The following is a 24,171-nucleotide window of genomic DNA, read 5'->3' as shown; positions in this document are numbered from 1 at the left end:
AAACTTGAATCTAAACACATATTCTGAATTTCTAGACAAATATTAGTCTTGGGCAGGAGGTAGCGTATTAACTATAATTGATTTTGACGCATTTGACTTGATTAGCGTTATTCATTAAGATGTAAACATTTAAAATTTTCAACATCTGTTGAAGAACACCTGAGGTTCAACAAACCTATAAGAAACAATGAAATACCGCCCTAGCGAAAGTTGTTCATCATGATAGGAATTCTTGATTGACATGTAACAAATAAAAATCTAAAATATTGGATAAAAGATCACTATAATATTATTTTAAATATTATAGTGGTATCCTCTATACCAGCTAAAGTTGACAAATTAAAATAAATGCAAATTGAGGTCGTTGTGGCGCAGTAGTAGGTAGTAGGTAGTAGGCACGGAGTCTGACTGTTAACGAGATGGTTGGAAGATTTTTACATCCAGGGAAAACAAAGTGCAAATGGAGTTTCCACCGCACAAGCAATGCAGATAGAAAATGTAAATAGTATAGAAATGAAAAAGCAAACAAGTTGCGGGCGGCCACTAGTAAGCGGGTGGTAATTATCCAATCCAATATATCAACACTCGCCTTCACTGCTCCAGCCCAGTGTTAGTGCCTTAATAAATAGGTGTTAAACACATTTATAATTAAAATAACAATAAATTAATCAAATAAATAATTGGCTAACAATATGATATTAACAAAACTGAATCCCCTATAACAAACAGTACAAGCGTTATAGATATTGTTACATATTAAGATGCGACGCTGTTTGCTATATAATATTATCAAAACTGCTTTTCAAACATTATCATTTTCCATCAAAAACAAATAAAAAGCTTTGAGACGTGTATTTTTTATAAGCTCACATTCTAGCTAATGAGCTACAAAGGTTAGAAAGCCTCTCATTAGAAGAGGCTTGTGGCCTGTCATCTGCGCCCACTAATAGGCTGACACTACAGCTACTAAACATTGCCAATAAACGATATCGATTCCAAAACAATAGCATTAGAGTACAAACCTTATATTTTCTTATATGAAAACATGTACGGTGTGTTTAAATTTAAATTGTATATTTTATTTCATAACACTCAAGTAAATAGTTGTCAGCAAAAAAATATTTTAATAAAACTTTAATTTTTAAAAAGATAAATAACACGCTTATTGCACATGTCACGAATACACAAAGAGCGCCGCTTTTCTAAGCTTTGTGAAGTCTACGCGTTCATGTTTTCCGTAAATTAATCTTATTGCCTTTTTATTTTTTATTGTTCAGTAATTCCAGCAGGAAATGAAGCCCGAACATAATATATTGAATATTTAAATAACAAATGAATTTCTCATAGAATGAACTCAAGTAGGGGCCCGATGACCTGGATCGTAGGAGATGGCCAGCAATTAGAATTAGAGGTGTGCGGGCGGGCGCGGGGGCGAGGGCGGCGTTGGGCGGGCGGCGTCACTCCGCTCCCGGCACTCGGCGTCGGCAGCCAGCGCTCGAGAGCCGCGCGTCCGTGTACTGCTGCCGCTCGTCGCCCGTCGGCCGACGCACGCCGGCGGCTATTATGCCGGCGCCCCGGAGCCGCTCTACACGCGCCGCGCGCCCGCCGCAGCCGCGCCGCGCCGCCTCTACGCGTCCCGCTCGTAGCTCGTAACACCAGATTACGCATTTCTCGTCTATATAGCGGAATGTAAATATTTATGGATGTCAGTTTTCAGTTGTTTAGATTGGCTGTGAAATTCAAGGTATGTAACGTTTCAGTTTCATCACAACAAATCTATGTTAGTCATGTATTTAATTGATATTGCTGGATAACCTATATGTGATCAATTCGGTAAATGACAGCATGCCCTTTGTGTCGCACTATTTTGTATTTTTATGATATAAACAAATGCTAACAGTACATACTCACTTAATGGCGCACAAAGTGCTCTTCTATATTTGGATCGATAGTTTACCATTAAACGTGTTGGGTTCAACTGATTTTTTGCATTAATTTAATGTAACTAAAATATTAACGGCATGCCACAATTATCTATATCATAATATTTTAATCATTTAACAAGAAAATGACTATATGATTTTTTTGAGGATAACACTAAGAAATCCTTTTACAAACTTTTCTACTGCCTTATTTACACTTTAATACTATACAAGCTTATAACGCGTTCCTGTACAAAATACGTAGGTGTTCCCTCAAAATACGCCGCTCACAAGTAAAACAGAATTATATCGCTTTGAACTAAATAAACAAATAAATAAATATATCAATTTGTAGAGAGTTTAATTTCGTATCTTTTAAATCAATAAGCTCATATTTGAGACACAAAAGTTCCTTTATAAGACATATTCTTGAAAATTACATACCTACCCATTGATTGGCATAAAATGTTTAGGTGAAATGAATGCAACAACAAGGCGGGTTCGGGTACATGAAGATGCTATACGTCATAGGTAATACATTGCATTATTTAAACTTTTTCAATCGTAGTCATTTAGTAGAGAATTATTTTATCAAATTGTTTTTGTATTAAAATATTTTTTGTCATTTCCAACGTTTATTTATTTGCAATTTAGCTAGAAAAGAATAATATAAAATCAATTAGTATTCCTAAAAATAGTTTACAAGTAAACACTCTCTATTGGGTGAGTTAAATTCCTTTTAAACCAAGCCTGCCTACCTATCTCGTTTCAGAACTTTCAATGAACGTCCTTCCTAGTGAAATCTTGAATTTTAGTACACTTTAGATACACGTTTATAAATATCAACTACATTATTTTTCTAATATTATGTGTATGTTACTTAATTAAGATTCAAATCTTTTATATATTTTTTATAAGCGTCACGACACACACTATTAATAACTTCCTTCTACATTATTTACACGATGTACAAAGAGAAATTAGTTTATTTTAATTTATGCATTTAGATACGTAGCTTTTACATATCACTTTCTTTTCGAATTAAAATGAAAGAAAAGCAGGTCATCCATAAAAAAAACAAAAAGGACAAGAACTTAATAAAAATGTATAAGCATACTGTATTAACTACATTATTGATAAAATAAATGTATATATTCGTCTTACACACAACTTTTAACTGAATATATGTACTTACTATATATTTTCTACTACACATATATTTCCTGGTGAAATCGTAACGTAACGTCCCATACGTAAAAATATGTGGGATATAATAAGACAATTCAACGTTATTAAATGTTTCCATTTACTCAGATTACATAGTCTAATATTTATTACAAAGATATAAACATATATTAAGTATTTTTCACTCCTATGTGTGGAATAATCCTTTAAAAATGTTAAGAAATATTAAAAAATAAACATATTTGTTACTTATTAGAATTTTTTCTGAATAGAATACATATTTTCCACAAATCACTAATATTTGCCATACTTTGTGCGAATTTCTAGTTCCTATACGTAACTTGCAGTCTGCAGTTAAGGCCTATTGCTTCTAATATTTTATATTGAGTGTCAATGCTGCATTTAATAAAGGACCTTAGAACGCGCCGTTCTGTTTATTTCCGTATATTAATAAATAAAACAAGGAAATGGGAATATTAAACATCATTCCCCCGAGTGGAAATCGAAAGCGTCGCACGCTTGTGCCTCTGCGCTACGATGGCCTCAAATCGTAGGTACTTTTTGTATGAATGAACTACAAATATAAGCTAATAATGGTTACCTAGAACTAAACAGACGTACAGAAAATTCTCACGTAATTACGTATAAAGATAATTTATTCTCCAAACACTAAATGGAATCCATTAGTATATTTTTATATAGTATATTTACGTACGAAAATTTTTTTATCAGTATTTCTTTTAATATTTGCTATATATTTTAAAATTGGTGTACATAGCTGTATGCTTCATGGAAAGAGTACCCTATACACACATTTGATTACACGGCGAAAGTAATGGAAAATGCAGCTAAAGCGATCCATGAATGTTCAAAAAACGAGCATTGTGTTAAATTACAAGCTTGATTTTTTTCTGTACTCCAGGAACCTGAATAATTGATATAAATTTCAGATTCATGCCTCCACAGGATCTCGGGATAAATGATCTTGTTAAATTAACAATAAAGTTAAACTATAAGTGTTTCGCTTTTTCCTTTTGAGGTACAGAACCCTACACATATATATTCAAACATCGTGATAAAGTTAGTCACAGAAATCAACAAAAAATATTTGGTCAAAATGCTTTTTTTTGACGCTTAGCATAATATTAATATTTTCAGTTACCTAAAACTAATTTCAGCTACCTTGAACTGAGCTTTAAAATTAATAAAAATATAGATACAGTGTATGTTCATTAAATATCATCACCACTGAGGCGTCTGTCGTCTATCAATCAATCTGTTTGACTTACGTGACACCTGCAAGTTACTTATTTTATTAATATTTGTTGGCAAATGTAATCAACGACTTCGTGACTTAGTTGAAATGAGTTTGGCTGCTGGCGATAACTGTGGGTACAAATTGCAACGACTATGCGTCGGTTTATTTACCATCTGCATTCTGATAAATACATTCCTCACTTTTTCTTAATAACCCTAACGTATTACTACAGACATACATACATATATAGCTTCACGCTTTAGCGGGGTAGTCAGAGAGAACAGAGCGCCAATCGCTACGGTTTCTACATACATCTTTCGCCTCGTCCACTGTCATCAACCTCTTCATACATGCCCTCCGGGGGGTCCTCATGCTTTTTACGTGACCTTTCTCCAGTATCTTGGATACTGTGTTTTCGAAGGTCAACCGAGGTCTCCCCCTTCCTCTCTTACCAATACTATAGAACTATAGATATAACACTATAGAATTATCATAATATCACATTACACAACCCTTTTCAAAGAAATTATAAATACATAAACAAAATAAACTAAAAAGGTTTCCCCGCCATTCTTAAACAATTGAAAAAAACTCTTGTAATAAAAAAATATATTTCCATAGCCTTAACGAAACTTTCACGGAAACTCATTATTGAGTACATATCTAATACAAAATTTCATGTCAAGAGAATTAACTTTGATATGTTATATATATTCATAGAAGGCAGAATAATTAAAGGTAAAGCCAAGAAACTTTGATGTTGCTTAATCTTACACCTTGTTAACATTATTGAGATCGAGAAAACTGTTTATAAAATAATTATTTTATAACATACTTATGCATCTTATAACTGGAATAACACGTAAAGGCCTAGCTAACAGAATTTATAACTTATTTCAAAATTATAAAATTTATAATTCTTCGTACTGCAAATACTAACAGAAATTAATGTTTTAAGTGATGTTGCTGTCTTGACTGTATTGAACCCAGCACTATAAGAAAAGTAGCAAATTTTTCAGTGTTTTTCATCAATTTATACGCGCGTGCTTTTGCTGATGCATGTAATAAAAGCATCATCGCTACTTCAGTACAACAGCTTTTACATGTTTGAGTTAGTCATGTGTTGATAGTAAAATGTTAGAGAAGACGTTAAAGGAAGTAAACAAAGTTCTTTACGTATAAATAAGGTAATTATTTTTATAAGAATATATTTCAAGCATATACTGAGTGGTGCCTAGTAGATGTCAAAACAGGAGAATATCAGAAGTTTTATTAATTTCTTCGTGTTAAAGTGTATTTAATAGCTTGGAATTTTTTATAATATAGAATGTAGATAATAATTATGTATTACAGCCAGAAGGGTAAAGAACACACAATCGCTTTTTGCTTATATTATTCATAACATCAAGTCAGACAGTAAAGTAATAAATAAATACTAATAATAATGACTATACTATGACTTCACAAAATATAATGTTATAAAATATTAAATGTAATATTTATGATATGTGCATGTTTATGTTTAGTGCATGCTGACACAATAAACTTCTTAAAATAGATTATTAGATGTATAATATCTTTTTTATGAATATTTTGCCTATTGATAATACTATAATTTACTTACTTTTGTATATTATAATTTAGTTATGTAAATTAAGAGCGTTAGTATGACAAAGTTTTACTGACCTCCTAACTAGATTACATAACGAGCTGTATTAAGAACCGCCAACCGCCAAGCCCCTTAGGACTTAACATATATGCATAATTCATAGTAATATTTAAACATACATATAATAATAGGTACAATTTTAGGGTTCCGTACCTTTAAAGGAAAAAAGGAATCCTTATAAGATCACTTTGTTGTTCGTTTATCTGTCTGTCTGTCTGTCTATCAAGAGCACTTATCTTAGATTAGATCTTAGATTGATGATAAACTTAATAGACAAACTAAATTTGAGCATATATGTAAATGGTTTGAGTTTCAACAGAATATGTCTATGTGTTCCTGAGATAAAGGCTCTTGACAGACACACAGACGGACGGACAAGAAAGTGATCTTAGGGGAGAACAAAAATTCTTGAGGGGAAACCCTTAAAAGGTATGTAACCCCAAAAATTTAAAAATATATTCTAGGTACTTGTATAAATAGTCAAGGTACTTTCAGATTTCATTTTAATCTTCTAATCACTTTGTCTTTAATAATATTAAGTTAAAAAAGTAAGTAACATTATCATGGGAATAGGGGTCATAAGTAAATTATAGGGCACGTAAACGCTTCATCCATACAGAAAAGACATAATCACTACGAGTATTCCACCGCCGCGCCGTCTTGGTTCTGAATAGGACCTTTTATTTATGTTTGTTAGAGCTTAACTCCTTCGTCTTTTCGTATTAATTATTTTAATTTAAGCGTTTTAAGTCTATACATTTAATATAAAACTTTTGTTTAGTTTTATTAGTCCCAATTGCTGTCTGTTTATCTTGAAGTCTTTATCATACTTGCTGGTTTATTATTGAGCTGAAATTTCAAATATATCTATAATGTTGATGAATATACTACTATGTTTACTATCAAATAATATTTGATATTACACCTAGTAGGTACTATTTTTAGAGTACAATTATAAATAATATTTCGTCCATACATTCACAACCTTTTTTCATGGTTGCTTTACAACTGAAGTGAATTTATTCCCCTCTTACACATTTCTCAGGTTCTTTACGGAAACATCTGATGTAACTATTGTCCGATATTATATCTTCCTTTAAATTATACTTTTGCAATATCTGTATTTATTTTTCATAGGGATTTTGCATTTTACTTTCACATTTATTGAGCGACATTATGTTTTCTTGTTTGTATCGGTCAGAACTATAAATTTAGGCGAAGTACTTTGATGTTCCCAGTCAGTAATTTTAAGCGTAAATATTTTCTTAAGCTAAAATAGCGTTCGTTCCTTGCCAATATTTGACTTTATTATCAATGCTGATATCAAAACGTTTAATTTTTACATTAAGATTTGATATACTAATTTCTTTATAATTCAAACACTGCGTTCATACGACTCAAACTTTATAGGCTTTTTACTCCCGAAGGAGTTCTCGTTCCGTTTCTAGAATTAGAAACTTGTATAACATTTTATTTAATTTGAAATATATCATGCAAGATTAATCGTATAGAAGATGAATTAAGTATTAAATTTATAAATATGATAAAATAGTTATTAAAATGCAAAATAATTTATACTAAACTAAAATGAATAATAAAAACTAAAATAATGATTTGTACTAGAGGACAATATAATTTTATTTTTAAATGTAAAATAATGTACCTAACCAATGCGTGATTACGTAAGGTATAAGTATATGTTGTTCTATTTACCAGATATCTATTAATTGAATATTTTAGAGTAATAATAAATATGATGTTATTATTTTAAATAATTAATACTTAATTAATGTTCCTTATGTATATAGGTAGCTTTTACTCCCACAAAAGCATTTAAAGCAATAACAACATAAAACATTGTTTTTTTTTTCAACGCCTACATTTAAAAATACTCGACAAATGACAAACAAGACATGTAACAACTCACAAAACGTAATATTTTTGGACCACGCAACACGCTACGGTTTGTTTGTTTTAATGAAATGTTCCGTTTCGAAGTATTGTACCTACCTATTCTACGCATTAATGGTATGTAGAAAAATAACCTAATATTTTAATAACTTAAACTTAACAATAATTACTAAAATTATTAAAACAAAGATATAGCTTATATTGTACAGATATAATTATGTACCTGACATTAACTAACTTAACTATCTTGCTAACCATCAAATAATAAAAATAAAAATAGCAATAGCTGTAACACTTAAATTTAACTGAATCATGGCGGTTCTTTAATAAAAAGAAAACAACGTTGCACGAGAGCTGTTGTCGCTTCGTGAATTAGCTAGGTAGATAGTAGAAGTTGGCTCGGTTCTATTATGTAAGACCTCAAGTGGTGCTTCTTTAAATATAAACATGTTACAAAAGTAAGCAAATATTGTGTATAATATAAAGTGTAAACAGATTAAACGACGTGGAAATGACTCGGACAGAGCTCTCCTTTATATTGAATGGAAATCAGCACCGGATATTAGTATATTCTTATAAGGTGAATCGGGTGTGATTGGTTGCAGTGAGTGTAAGCGTGGCGGCGACCGGCTGGCGACGCCGCGGATGTCGCTGCTGGGCAAGCCGCTCAGCTACCGCGCCACGCGACGCGACGCGCGCTATCGACGCCTACAATCAAAGTTCTACAACTTCCTTGAACGGCCAAGGGGTGTAAAGGCCGTCCTATATCATATGATTGTGTGAGTCTCATCATTAACCTACTTTATGTTTATAAGCTTTTTAGATTTACAATAAATATATATTTAATTGTTGTCCGTTCTCACAGCAGAATACATTTAAAGTGCATTTATTATTCATTAATCGCTTTAGTAATATATTTGAGGCCATTTAAAATATTAATATCAATAATAACCCAACGACACATTTCTTAAGAAAACTAGAAATAATTCCTAATTTCTCAGAGCCATTGCAACAAAATAACCTCGTTTTATTCGATTGAAAGCAAACTAATCCTAAAATAAGAAATAATATAGTTAAATATTATCTATTGTGTATAGCTACATGAATTAAGAAAGTGAGTATAGTATACAGTTTTAATATTAGTTCGATGTTCCGAATAATAGGTTCCTGATGGTGTTCATGTGTCTGTCGCTATCGGTATTTTCAACAATTGAAGAATACGAGGCGAAGGCTGGGATTGTTCTTTTCTACATGGAAACAGTGGTTGTCGTATGGTTCGCCATTGAATTTTTTTTAAGGTAATAATATCTGTATTTTGTGAATTACGTGTTGTTAAAGTACGTACATTATATTTAAAATACTTGTATATTTCATTATTTTTATAAACATAAAATGAATACTCACAACAACCACTAACAATTCAAACAATATACGATATTTAAAAAATCAACAATGTGAGTATTGCAATACTCGTAATATAATGTTAGAAATATATATGTGAATGTTAGAAACATAAATGAAATGTTAGAGACATTATATTACGAGTACTACTAGGTATACGAAAATGTTAGCGAAAATATATTACGAAAATATAAAGTACTTTCTCAAAATAATGCCGAGCAAATCTTTTTAATAATGATTAATGATAAACTCTGTACGAGTAACCACTGGCTATTAAACCAAATGTAGATAAACGTTAAGAGCTTTCGCACGTCAGGTAATTTATCACACACGTAGTATGACGGTGCCCTTATGTAATATTAATAACTAAAACTATATATAATTTATAATACCTCCAATTACAACATTTCAATATGTTGCGCTTATAATACCTATTAAACATACAAAAGAATAAAGATAGCAATCACGAGAAAAAAATATACTGTTAAAGCACGTTAAGCTTGGGCACTGAGCAGAGCTAAATTCATTGGTGATTTTAAAAAATAATAAGATTTGTTTTCTAAATACTTAATTAAGGAAATTAATCAGCAATTTATATAATTATAATTTCCCTACAGGTTGTGGTCTTCAGGATGCAGGTCGCGGTATCAAGGATCAATGGGTCGCCTCAAATTTTTGAGGCGACCTTTTTGTATAATAGGTAAATATATAAATATAGAACAATAAATTAGCAAAATGTCAGTGATATAAAAAAATAATAAGTGGTAGTAAATACGAATGAAAATTCATGTCCTTCGAATATCTTGATGACCTTAACATTTTCCAAGTTTCCCCCACGAAAATGAGTTCGTGCTATGCTATTGCCATTCAAGTCTCTAGGGGGCGGACCGTCTTGAGACCGTAGCGTAACCGACAAACATTGCGACACGATTCACCCACTTACATTTCTAATATTTAATATTAAATTGTAATTGTACTAGATATTTTAACTAAAATAAATATGTGTAGATATGCCTCGTAGTGCCAGTGTTATCTACATAGAGATGGAATTTTGTACAGTAGTAAACAATAAAGTATTTCGTAAATGATTTTCATCTCACCTCTCGGGTTTTCTGAAACAGCGTAGCATTGGGTTTCGTGAGATATTCAAGTCTTAATATATATAATAACAGTTCTTTTTATATTTATTATATGCAATACAGGTATATTTTTAATGTTTTAGAGTATTTTTTGATTGCCTAGGGACCAATTATATTTTTTATTTCATCTACATAACGCAGATCTTATTTTAAACTTTTCTACATAGATGTAACTACAATATTAGCATCCATGGTGGTGCTAGGCATGGGTTCCTCGGGGCAAGTGTTCGCAGCATCAGCGCTACGGGGCTTGCGATTCTTCCAAATTTTGAGAATGGTACGGATGGACCGAAGAGGTGGTACTTGGAAGCTTCTCGGATCTGTTGTATACGCACACAGACAGGTAAAATAAATGTATATTACAAATATAATTCTTTCAAAAAGACCAACAATGGCGTCAGTATATAAAATATTAAAGTTAATATTACTGTAATTAAGACATTCTTTATATTTGTAATATATCCTAAAAATAACGCAACTCATATAATTTATAAGGAAGTTAGATGTCTAAATTCGTAATGAAATTAAGCTATAATATGGCAGACGAACGATTTCTATAAAACAAATAATATTTTTCTCCAACAACTTTCTAAACATTAGATAGAGCTAAGTGTGTTTTAAGAGACATTGACACTACATTTTGCCCTTATTTATCGTAGGCGTAGGAAGAGTGAGTGAGTGTCAACCCCAAATTAGTCTGGTGTCCACCGCAGAATTTTTACTAACGCAAAATTTGCCCCTATAATAAAAAAAAATAGCATTTACACGAACATATCTATGGCAAGCTAAAGTCCAGGCCACACCCATAAAATATATCTAGATACAAAAAATATACCTAGAATTACACATACTTTAGTTTTTCTTGAAACCATTACCAAATTACAAACACGAATGATCTGTAAAGTGTAAATGAACTTAACCTCTTAGAATAAATATAGGAGCGATAAAGGAAGTAGGACGCTCTAAAAGAGATATGCAAATGAGCACCACAATGGCGGTTACGGCACGAATACAATTCTTTATAATACTATGCCTATAAAGTAACACGCAAATTATTGTGGACAGTGATGGATACTGTGAAGCTCATCAAAATGAATCATTATCATTAATGTCTACGCAACGGCGCTACACGAAAACATTAGTTGCTTAATAATTATTCATTCACAATTTGTTTTATAACATTTCTTTTACATAGCTAATCAAAAGTATCTTTATTTATTTAGTAACACACGAACTACGTTTTATTAAAGATACAATAATAATGGTAATTGAACAAATGATCATATTAAAAAGAATAGAAAAAGAAATAAAAAGTTCCTACAAAAAGATTATTAAAGTTACAGCTTAAGTACCTGTTACCAAAGTTATCTAAAGACTTCTTGTTGCCAATGGACTTTTATTCGCAATCAATAAATGTAATCACTGATTGTATTATAACAAGTTAAGATAACACTCCACTCTAACTCTATAATATAATTTTGTGTCCATAACAAAGTTCAATAGATAGTTGTTTATTGAATTACTTCAAAAAATATTTGAACAAATATGATAAAAAGTTGCTTATCAACTTGACAAGGCTAAAAGAAGCAAATAAAATTATGGGAATTTTGGATATAGATATATAGAATTGTGAATCGAAATCCTATCTACACAAAGAATTTTGATATCGTTTTCATTGTTTCTGTTTTCACTTCACGCTTCTCCTCATACCCATAGCAGGTTTTCGTTATTATAACAGTTAATATTTGCAGAAGAACGTATAGAATAAATAACAAAAAATATCTAATATTTTTTTATTATAAGAAATCGAAAATCTCTATGACATGTGTTCAAATATTTATAGACCTCGCACTGCACTAAAGTTTTTTTTTAAATGGTATTAAACGAGGACGGAGATAGATCGATATAGTAGTATTTTTTTAATTAAAGCCTTTACCATACCGCAAGGTACGCATCAAATTAATTATAAACAAGATACAAAGATAGTAGCAATATTTTATTCTGGGATTGGTTACTTCCATGCGGGAAATCCCAAAGGTGTCATGAGGTGTAAAATCCAACTTCTGTAGAGCCAGGTTGTAATCAATATGTATGTATGTATGTATGTATGTATGTATGTATGTATGTATGAGTGAGATAGCTCCAACTAGGTATATCATATATTTTTAATTTATCAAAAATTTAAAAACATTATACTATTTTTACTACTACTGTAATATAAATACATATTCTAAACTAAAACAACATCAAATAATATTGAGTACATACAGCGCGTGTTAGTAAATATATTTAATCTCGAAGTGGATCATAATAGAAATATTGATACAATGCTTACGTAACCTAATTACTTGGTCAGGTAAATTTAAACAGACGTAATATGTGGTCGAATGAGTTATTCACGTTGTTCTTTTATTAGTAAGCTAGTACGGTAAACTATGAAATAAAAATAAAGAAGGCTTTATGCAATATTTATAAAATTGAAACGTGAGCTTCTATCGACTTACAATCAAGATGTTAGTCTTACAGTTTGGTAATCTTTTTTAGCTCTATAAAATATCAAGATTATGTAATTCTGTCTGTCTGTTTTATATTCTTCTAATGATGAATAATGATGAATAAGCAAATTGGAACTGTTAGCAATTTCCTATGCTACCCAAACAAATTCAAACACAAAACATGGCGAAACTCAATATCCAACTTACGATTGGCTCAGTTGTACTCGTATGATTGTAATGCTAAACATACGAGTATAAGCTGTAACCAGCCGTGGCATTTTCGTTATTCCCACTATATTGGCAAGTAAATTGGTATTTCAAAATTCTTACACTATAGTGTTATTTATTTATTTATTTATTTATAAGTATTATATTTTATAATAATGAACTAACGTTAAACGCTTACAAAGGTGTTTTTTTTTTTGCGTGCATTGCGTGTTGAGTGGCCGAACTCAACGCCGGGCTAGCCTATAGACAGAGCGAAGATTAATGAATAATAATTCATTATTATTTAATAAAAAATAATTCAGTATAATTTTAGGTCTTCAACACCTCTAAAGATAAATTTTAATATATTAAAGCTTTTAAAGAAATAAGAAATTTTAATTATATAGTTAAGAAGTCAATAACGCATTTAATGATATAGTTACGTATAGAAATGTACAACCTTAAAAAAATACGTTTTACACACAAATAGCTACTGAAATAAATATAAAACAAAAGAATTCTTATTCATTTGATGAAAAAAATAAACAAAATATCTTACATAATTTGTAACAACAAAGAATGATTCGAATAAATTCTTTTGTCCGTTTCTCGTGACAACGATCTGTGGGTTCCCATTTTATAAATCACTGCTTTTATTACTTTCAACTTGTGTAATGTCGTGGAATAATCCCTTACACAGAATTGTCAGACGTCAATTTCCTTAAAATATTATTTAACATTCCATTTTTTGTATAGAGTACCAATTTAGAATAAGTCAATGCTATTATTGTTTTACATAAGTATAACATGAATTAACAACCATCGAATTGAATTAATCATTACTAACTTCATTACGTAATTATACTTTTGGTCCACATCAGTCATAATTAAGCATAAAATAACGTGATGTAAATTAATATTATCAAAATATATTTGAAACATTGTAATAAAACTGAAGTAGCCTTAAGCTATTCAACAAAAGAGCACAAACTTTTTGAGAAGTGAAAAGATTCATAAATAGAAAACAATAACGATTTATTTAAGACGACAAAAAGTTTTTGATTGTTGTAATTTTTTCCTGTGAAATATGAAAGACTAGAATTAACGTAGTGTTATTGTTGGCATAGTTTTTTTAGAATAAAAGAAGATTGCGATTCGTTGCGGAAAAACTCCTCACACTACTATCAAAAACAGACTACGTGAGAACAAAAACACCATTTTAAAATCATTTAACAAATACTATGATGTTTTATGTACAAAAGTTAAATATTGCTTATAATATATTTGTTTTCTTTTCAGGAATTAATAACTACACTATACATAGGCTTCCTAGGATTAATTTTTGCATCGTTCTTAGTTTATTTGGCAGAAAAAGATGTAGCGGATACAAAATTCAAAAATTTTGCTGAAGCTCTTTGGTGGGGAGTTGTAAGTTTGATATATAATACATATAACAAAAGAAATTAATAAAATTATACAAAGTAGACTACAAATATTTATATGTTATAAAAATATTTTATACATTGCCTGTTTAAAATGTTTTGCATATTGTCCTTTAAAGTCAAAATTAGTTATGGCTATTAAAATAGATTTTCAATACCTATTTAGATCTTTTAAAATAAAATAGCTCATTGTGTCAGTCGTCGCAGCTCTATAGTTCGTTTTTATTTAATTATGTACATATTACAGATCACGCTGTGCACCGTGGGATACGGAGACATGGTCCCGCAAACCTGGCAAGGGAAATTCATAGCATCCTTTTGCGCACTCCTCGGAATATCGTTTTTTGCTCTCCCCGCTGTGAGTAGTGACTACTCTATTAGTTTGTTTATTTATTCTAGATGTATTTTAATGGAACTCTTTTTTGTGCGCAGAATAATTTTTGATAATTGCCATAACATAAAGTATTTTATCTTTTATCTGTGTAGTATTAAAATATAGTTTAAAAAAGGAATATGTTAAAAATATTACATATTTTAAATGAAACTATTTAACCGGAGTAATCGCGTATATTTAGTATTATACATTTTTGGAAACCCGACGTTTCGAACACTTGTGTGTTAGTTTATACGCTATAAAAATATTTTTTCTGTAATAGGGTATTTTAGGATCAGGTTTCGCTTTAAAAGTGCAACAACAGCAACGACAAAAACACATGATACGTAGACGACAGCCAGCCGCTACCCTTATCCAAGCGTTATGGAGATGCTACGCAGCCGACGAACATTCGATGAGTGTAGCTACGTGGAAAATTCATCAAGTGCCACTTCCCAGTCCACAAACGAGGTAAATATACAATAAGTATCAGATACTCAAAACAATTCTTGTTTTTATTATTTTTCTTTTGTAGAAACATTTATTTATATAAAGTGAACATTCATACAACTACAATGAATCTTCATTAAGTACTATTGGAAAAGCTTTTTAAGGATTTATTTATTCATAAAATCTAGATCATGCATTTTAAATAAAGCCTGATAAATACAAACATATAGCATAATTTATAATATTTAGAATTAAAACTACTTAAATTTCTCGAATTTATTTTTATAAATATTTTATTCTTTTCATAAACATTATATTACATTGAATGATTTACCTACTTTATCATAAATTGACATCAAAGGACGTTAATTGGTGCCTGTTGAAATAATATTTTAAAGTTTGCTGTAGCCGTCAAATCCCATTTTACAACTTGACTTACATTTACCGCAACGTAGAAAATTCAGTCAACGCTTCTCGAAAAATATACAGCTTTTATATCTACGTATAATATCCTCATGAATATGCTTCAGTCATCAACTCAGAACTTTTTGTATTAATGTGTTCCAACTCTTATTTTTCATTTAAGAAAGCCACAATTTGAATATCAAGTCAAGATATATTTTTTGTTTAAAAATATAATACATAACATGAAAAACTGATTGTAAAAATATTATGCATTAAGTTATTTTGTAATATTTTTTTTCATACTGGCTGTACTTCACCCTCGTAAGTCCCAATTGTCAGCGTTAACAGTAATCTGTGATGTCCCAAACTACCCACTTACATATAAACCGATCAATCTATACGAATGTCATTATCTTTTTGCAGAGCACTTTATGATTTCCATTATATTATCGAAAACAAATTTAGTATAACGTCCTTTGGATGCAAGGATTTATGATTCTGTCGAAAGTAAAACTCGGTAGTTTTTTTATATAAATTATTGGGTTTAGTACAAAAAAAGCTGCTTCACGCTTTTTTTAACAAATCTTGACAATTCCTAACGATTTCCTTTTGCATCTAACTGATAAGTTGAAGTATTCGTAGTTGCGTTATAAAGGATCTTCCAGTCCTTCAAATACAGTAACTTCCATTTGACATTGATGAGGACTCTTCTAGCCATATTTAATTTACTGAGTTAATAATTCATTCACAAGCCACAATTTCATTAGGAAAAATACAGGTACAAAAAGACATACGATCAAAGTCTATCGCATAAAAATACTCATAAATAAAAAAAAATTAAAGTAGTCGTAAGGTGTTTTTAAAACAATTTCTCTAAAAATGATTGATAGTTGTTTTTGTTGAACAGTCGAGTTATGAGCGCGTCATTCAAGAACAACGCGTCCTTTGTATCGCGACTGCCGACGATACGCCGTCACAAGAGTACCTCTCTGCACTCCCCCGCGCCGCACTCCAAGCCAGCGCATCGATACGACGTCAATGCTAGTGCAGAGAACCTTGGTAAGCTTTTAACGTTATTTTAATCAGTTACGACTGACGACAAACGTGTCCACTGATTCAAATAGATAACCATTATTAAGCTTACACAATTTTTTTAACAATATTTTACCGTCTTTCTAACATCTTCACATAAAACAATCAACTAAAATATTTTAAACCACTTATATCTACTTATACGCTTACTTCATAATTTTAATACTTAAAAGAATTTACTTTTAACTTATACAAATATTCTACGGGTTCTTATGTAGATAAGAGTAATTTTTGTGTTTGTATTTTTTTGTATTTGATTAATAATCACCGAAATACAGGAAGCATACTAAATTATGTTAAAATAATTAACCCAGTTTGTTATTATAATACGATTCAACGACCATTATCCAAATTTACATTTTTCTTTTATACAAACCTATGAAAAACAATGATACACGCGGCATAACCTATCCAATCAATCATACCTCTAAACAATAACACTACGACGATGTATTCCAGTGCTCTACTAATACTTTTCAATTGACGAAGGTAGACACGAACAGGAGCAACAGTTTCGCTCGCGATATAAACTACATACAGAGCTCTACAATTGTTTTTATTTTGTTACTGGAATAGAGCGTGATATAATATTGCCCTGTTTCATAGATAATCGTACGTCGAGCGGGGACCATGCGTGTTGTCTACTGCATTGTTGGAAAAGCTGCTTTCAAGGTTCTATTCTTCATCTTTTAGACGGCACTATGGCATGACAGTTACAGTCGATAAACTTTGCTGCGTTTCTTATTAATTCTTATTAGTAAAACCTTTTCAGAAATGTGAATACACGAAAAGCGAATATATTATCGACGTAGCTCCATTGATACCGGAGAAAATATTCGACTTCCGGCGATAATGGCTGCGTCTTTAGCTCAAGACACGATTGCTCATATTCTACCTTCTATTCCTTTCTTTTTTTCACTTTTTTTAAAATAAACCTGCACCCGCGTAGTTCAAATACCGCTTTGAATCTACAATAAGACTTGCAAAGAGAAGCTTCAGATACTTCGTTTATTTGACAGGTGGCTTCTAAAATCTCAATCGCTTCCGCGTAAATGCTAAGGGTAGTCCTGTCGTTAAGGTTTGGAATGCATAAACTGCATTCTTATAGTATAGTGCGCGGTCTACACATTCATTTTCTTAAATATACAAAGCGATTTAGTGTACCTTAAGTAACTGGAATGGCTTCCTTTTAAGCTTATATTTTTAGTTCGATAAGATTTATAAAATATAAAATTTGACTAAATATTGACACTGCTTTGCATTTGTTATGCATGCGTTTAGTTATATATAGGAGACATGTATAATAATTGACGATGTCAAAAAGATGATGATCATAAAAATATACCTAACTTTTTAATAAATAATTGAAATATCGTAAAATCATATTCTTTAAAAATAAAATGTCTGCTGTCTGCCTGTCTCTACAACGTCTATTATGTCTTATTTAATAAAACAGGCAAGCGGAGAATATATATTTATTTTTATACAAATTTAAATACTTCAAAAGTATATATATATCTCTCAAATTAAAAAGATATACCGTAGAGGGACAAAATTAGTAAATATTACAATTCTAGCGACCTAAACGCGGTTTCGCCCGACTGATTTTATAGGCAAATTATACAAAGCCTTTACATAAATATGTAGTCTATTTGTTATTCTGATATATAAACTGTATAACTGGAAAGTTTCTTCTAAATTCTTTCAGTAGTTTTTGAGTGAAATTATTTGACTAAGCAAAGACACTACACTGATAGAGTGTAGACCCTAAACATTATCAAACATGTAATTAAGGAAGAAATCTCTCAGCTTTATAATAGCTAATTGCTGCACGTGAACTATGGCACGAGAATTATAAACAATAGTATTGCTTAGAAAACTTTTAATTAATAACATTGTTATAATAAACATTTCAATTTGGATTTAGAAAACATATTTATGTTTACTACACTAAATAATTATATAAATAACTTAACTTAACTTCATGCTTTATCCCTAGGGGGGTAGTCAGAGAGAACAGAGCGCCAAACGCTACGGTCTCTACATACCTCTTTCGCCTCGTCCACTGTACAAGTATATAAATGTTCGTTTATTTGAATAATAAAAAAATATTTTAATGCATATAAAAAGTGGAGGCATAATATGAACCTTAAAGTTAACAAAATTAAATAAAAAAAAAAAAAAATTTATAACAATAACAACACAACACGGCTTTATCAGGTACGCCAACTACGTATATCACTTTATTGATAGTAAGTTATTACTTTAAAAAAACACCGGTCAAGTATGAATCGGACTCACTCACTTTTAGGATTGTAGGTCAACGAGAAGTACAACTTATAAAAGTTGACAAACTTAATTTTGCTGGCCTCATGACAATGAGGCAAAACATGATTTTTTTTTCCTTTTTTTGTACTATAAGTTCTCGCTTCTAAAAAATTTATATTTTTTGGTCACCGAGAAATGCCCTAATAGATTTTAATTACGTAGCAAATAAAGTTGACAAATTTAAATTTGCGGGCCCTATGTATGCCCCTATATTGTATGAAATGAACTACAAATAAGTTTGTAATATCTTTTTCTATGATAGATATTTTCTATTGTATAGTTAGTTATCTATAGTTTATTCATTTTGGCTTGAGATAAAAAAATATACAAAGAAAACAAAGTCTCTCAAACCTTTATTGATAATTTTACATTTTTGATATTTTCAAGTTGCTTAGTTAAGGTTCACTCATATTTTTAAGAACGAAAACGTCAATATAACAAAAACAAAACAACCAACAAATAACTAAACAAAACAAAAAACGTGTAGTCAGTGGCGTAGCTAGGGTATTTGCTGCCCGGTGCGGCTCGGGGGACATGATGCCCCTTTCCTGTTGATGACTTCTAAAAAAAAAAACGTAATCATCAACCTTAACTTCTAAAAAAAAAAAAACAAAATCATCGACGTTGAGTTCTAAAAAAAACGAAGCGATCGTCAATGTTGACTTCTAAAAAAAAAACGAAATCATCGACGTTGAGTTCTAAAAAAAACAAAGTGATCGTCGACTTTGATGCCCCTTTTATTTTGATGCCCGGTGCGGCTTAAAGGACTTGATGCCCTTTAAAATGGTATAAAGTCTAAAAAACAAAGAAAACACACACTAATCGTCGACTTTGATGCCCTTTTCCTGTTGATGCCCGGTGCGACCGCACCGCTCGCACCCCCCTAGCTACGCCACTGCGTGTAGTAATAAGTTAAGTAAAAAAATCAAGTGCAGTAAATAATAATACAAAAAATATAAATATTCAAGCTACTCTTTATTATATTATTCTTAGCTAAATATTTAGCTCATAAAATCGACTTCATTCATTTTCCAATTATTAGTTTTTATTCGGTGACTGTACGTTTCTTTGTCTATGTATATTTATTTACAGTCTAACTCCTCGCGCAACATGCACAAGTCTTGCAATGATTATACTCTACTACGTAAGCTTTAAGTGTGCCGTATTCTACTAGTCAAGCTCTTTCAATTGATATCAATATTAACGTGGTAAATATGAAATCCGCCATTTTGCAGCGGCCATCATCGTTATAGTGTAACCAGCCAGACCTTTCATTAAAAAGCCCACAACAAGGATGTTTTAAAAGTATATAAAATCTGCCATTTTGTAGCGGCGGCCATTTTGGATTTGTAATACCGTAAATTATATATTATTGTATTGTAACCAAAACTATAAGAATACATATATCAAACTTCAAGGCAATCGATCAACACGAAGGGTGTAAAATGTTAATTTCTAGATTTGACCTACGAAGAAATTAAGCTAAATAAAACAGTTTAATGATAAAATCGATCAAGTGCGACTCTAATGCACCAAAAACTGTCTTTTAATTGAATTGAATTAGAAGATTTTTTGTGCTCTAAGAGACCTTAAAAAGATATAAAAAAGAAAAGCTTCTTAAAGTTAAGTATTGACCTTACAGATACGGCTCTATAGGTTACATTCATAAATCTTACCACTACGGCCACATTTTATGTGCAGTCCGACATTAAGTACACTTCAAAGGATATTGCACAGTGCGCTGATATATTTTGTACTTATATTTTCAACAACTTAATTGTTTATTTTACAACTAGTTATTATCTTAATTGTTTATTTATATTTAGAACACTGCAAATTAAATACAAAATACATATTGCCGTTTACAGTCCAGGTATAAATGGCAGCCAGGCCAGCGTATATCCATTAATGAGAAATGATTCAATGAATGCAATATGTGCAAACCTTCTTATAAATTTACAACTTTAAAAACTTATTCACTTTACTCATTACGAGCACCTGTGAAAGAAAGAGATATCAAATCGATCGATAGTTTGCTTAGACATTAAGTGGCAACCACTGCATTGACCTCATTATTTAGGTGTTTCTTTACTGCAGTACGACGAAATAACAAAGGTGAAAGAAACAATGAATAATATGTACCAAAACAACTCTAGATATGATGACGATCCACCATCAAAATGAAAAAAATACATGTACTTACTTAATTCAATTTTCTTATCAATTTTATAACTATAGGGCTTAAGATGATAATGCGACATGAGATGAAGCTTTTATTAAAATTTAATAATTAAATAAATGGTAGTTTTTGTAGTGAAAAAAATTAAAGTTTACCAAGTTAGGTATTTCTAAAGTAATGTTATAATTTTATATTATATCTTGAACCAAATATTTGTATTCAAAATGAAAAGGCAGCTAGAAACTGTGTCAAAAGTCAGAACTAACATTTATTCGATGCATAATAGTACAAAGCGAACTGACAGGCAGACGGGCGATAGGATTTGTATTGTCAGGATGACGTTAATTTAGGAACACCAAGGTAAAGACCTACATTGTATCTCGGTTAACATTAGTGTCAGCCTATAAATTTGGAAAACGGACTGGGGTCATCAGTAGGTTGTTTTCATACAAAAATGGGCCCAGTGTTGAAGTGAGCGTGTGTGCGTTGGCAGGCGCTACGAGCGGCCGCTCTGGGCGCACTCGACCCATCAACCCTTCATACAGCGAGGACTCGGTGGCCGAAACGGCGCTCTCCAAGAGAAACTCTGACGGTAAGAGCAAGAGGCTAAAAATAACTGTCTTTCTATGAAAACAAAAATTTCTTCGTCTAATGACACTCTCTCTTTCGCTTACGTGTAGTGATTTAGTCATTAAATGTTAAGAGCTAAACGACATTAATGTAGCAACATATTTCATTTTATAAGATCTATACTTTCAGTCACCTAATTACATTATCGATTAAAATATTCACTAATATTGCTATTACTAATGAATTAACCATAATTGATTTATATCTGTTTAATTTAGTTTAGGCTGCATTAATGCTTCTCTAGGTATTTATTTACATCATTAGAATTTCATTAATAATTATTCTTCAGTCCTAATGCAAAAATATACAAGTATATCACGTAATAGCAATAATCAATGTAGCTGTGAGCTTTATAATTCGTTAATAACTAATTATCTACGTCCATATTATGTGTAACGTAGTTGTAATCAGTGTACAAATTATGCAAATTGTAATAGTAAATTATATAAAGATTATTAAGCCAATTCTTACATTCCACTCTCATTGATTAGCAAATAGCAATACACATCACTTTTGTTAAATTACTTATAGTAATTGAATAAAACTCTATTAAATTACTTGTAGTACATACTTCCAAATTAACTATTATTAAAAAATACATTTTTGAATTACTATTTGCCGCATATATAACCTATGTCTATATGCTATGTAACGACACTCTAATATGTCTCGGGACAAAATAAATTAGTTAAATGTATTGTAAATTATTATAATATTCCGCTTCATATCCGTGTTGATGTTGGTTCCTTGGGAAATATATAGAAACAAGAGAGTATTTCCGATATATTGGAATAATATGAATAACGATGAGAACATTTATTTTACAAAATATTTTATGTCATAAGATTTTGTTCAATTGAAGTGTGATGTGGCATCCATCTATAAGAAACCATCTATAATTTCTGCACATTTCCAAAATAAATATAATAATATTTATATATATATATATATATAATAATATTTATATATATATATATATATATATATATATATATATATATATATATGGATATTTGTATTTCAAGTACAAACTACACAGTGCCTACTTAGCAGTCAGGATCACTGACTTCTAAACCAACCAACCGACTTCTAAACTAGATCTAACAAATAAATATTGATAATATTATAAATATTGATAATTAAAAAATAGGTGATATAAAAGCTTTATTTATAACATCTGTTAAGGAACTGCAAAATGCACATTTCATTGCATAAAATGAAACCCGACTTCACTAAATAAAGCAAAGTAATATTTTTTTATTAGATGAGGGAACCTAGTATTAAGACACTAAATTCCCCATTAAAACACTTCCGTTACCCACTTTCAGCCGGATTCTTAAGGCATTGCGCGTTGAGTGGCGGAAATCAACGCCGCGTTTTGCTTTGATAGTAGAGCCTGGAAATTAAAATATTAAATAGTTCTCACGAAGTAGGTATCCAACTATGACACGCTACGAATGCGCTACGACGACGGCCTATATTTTTCTATAATTATTTTTATAAAGCCCGCCTGCCTTACTTTATTAAAAAGTTAAGATTTTTTTTATTTTAACATCTTTGAAAGTGTTTCAAATTGAATATTGTTTAAATCGGAAAGCATGTTATTGATTTTGCAAAGTTATACGAAGAATGAAATTACTGGCGATAAATGCAACAATTTTTTTTCAATAAAAAAATATGACCAAGTAGACTGGGATCCGGCCGTTGAATCCTGCATATACGAGTTTTCTTAATTAAACCTATATTGATGAATAATACATGATTAGTAGAACAGATTACACCTGGGTTGCCTGGAAGAATCCTGCCGCAATCACCTTTAATTACATTTTTTCGTAACTCGTTTTTGGAGAAAATTGCACCAATACGTTTTTTATATGAATCGCATATCATTTGAAAGATAATCCCATAAGGAATTGGAAAATTAAGGGTTGCCAGCTCTCAGTCTGCCGCAAGTCTAGGGTTGCCTGGTTTAAACATGTCACTAAATGTTAATAATTTGCACTCATGTGTTATTTTAATGAATTATATATCAAATTAAAGCTTATTTTTTTCTGAACACTATAAAACAGGGTTGCCTGGAAAATT

The 24,171-nt window shown here is 30.9% G+C and overlaps 1 protein-coding gene across 9 annotated transcripts in view; it reads left to right on the top strand.

Annotated features, from left to right (window-relative positions):
* Positions 1-1,475: 1,475 nt before the first annotated feature.
* Positions 1,476-24,171, top strand: part of KCNQ (KCNQ potassium channel) — a 37,971-nt gene continuing 15,275 nt past the window's right edge. For 5 of the 9 annotated variants that reach the window (XR_014878369.1, XR_014878370.1, XM_085192059.1 and 2 more), the window contains exons 1-11: positions 1,476-1,744; positions 2,396-2,453; positions 8,551-8,724; positions 9,109-9,243; positions 9,964-10,046; positions 10,653-10,828; positions 14,487-14,615; positions 14,877-14,987; positions 15,286-15,473; positions 16,765-16,916; positions 21,950-22,048. Coding sequence is in view for 6 of the 9 variants with exons in the window: in XM_085192059.1 (XP_085048185.1) it covers positions 2,401-2,453; positions 8,551-8,724; positions 9,109-9,243; positions 9,964-10,046; positions 10,653-10,828; positions 14,487-14,615; positions 14,877-14,987; positions 15,286-15,473; positions 16,765-16,916; positions 21,950-22,048 (1,300 nt within the window). In the remaining 3 variants the exon portion in view is untranslated. The remainder of the gene's footprint in view (positions 1,745-2,395; positions 2,454-8,550; positions 8,725-9,108; positions 9,244-9,963; positions 10,047-10,652; positions 10,829-14,486; positions 14,616-14,876; positions 14,988-15,285; positions 15,474-16,764; positions 16,917-21,949; positions 22,049-24,171) is intronic. The other 4 variants (XR_014878371.1, XM_085192062.1, XM_085192063.1 and 1 more) reach the window with 2 other exon arrangements.

Source organism: Heliconius melpomene, chromosome 10 (assembly GCF_056956725.1).
Source record: "Heliconius melpomene rosina isolate 202511_hmr_F chromosome 10, ASM5695672v1, whole genome shotgun sequence".
NCBI classification, from domain to species: domain Eukaryota; kingdom Metazoa; phylum Arthropoda; class Insecta; order Lepidoptera; family Nymphalidae; genus Heliconius; species Heliconius melpomene.
This window is presented reverse-complemented; position numbering and strand designations above follow the sequence as displayed.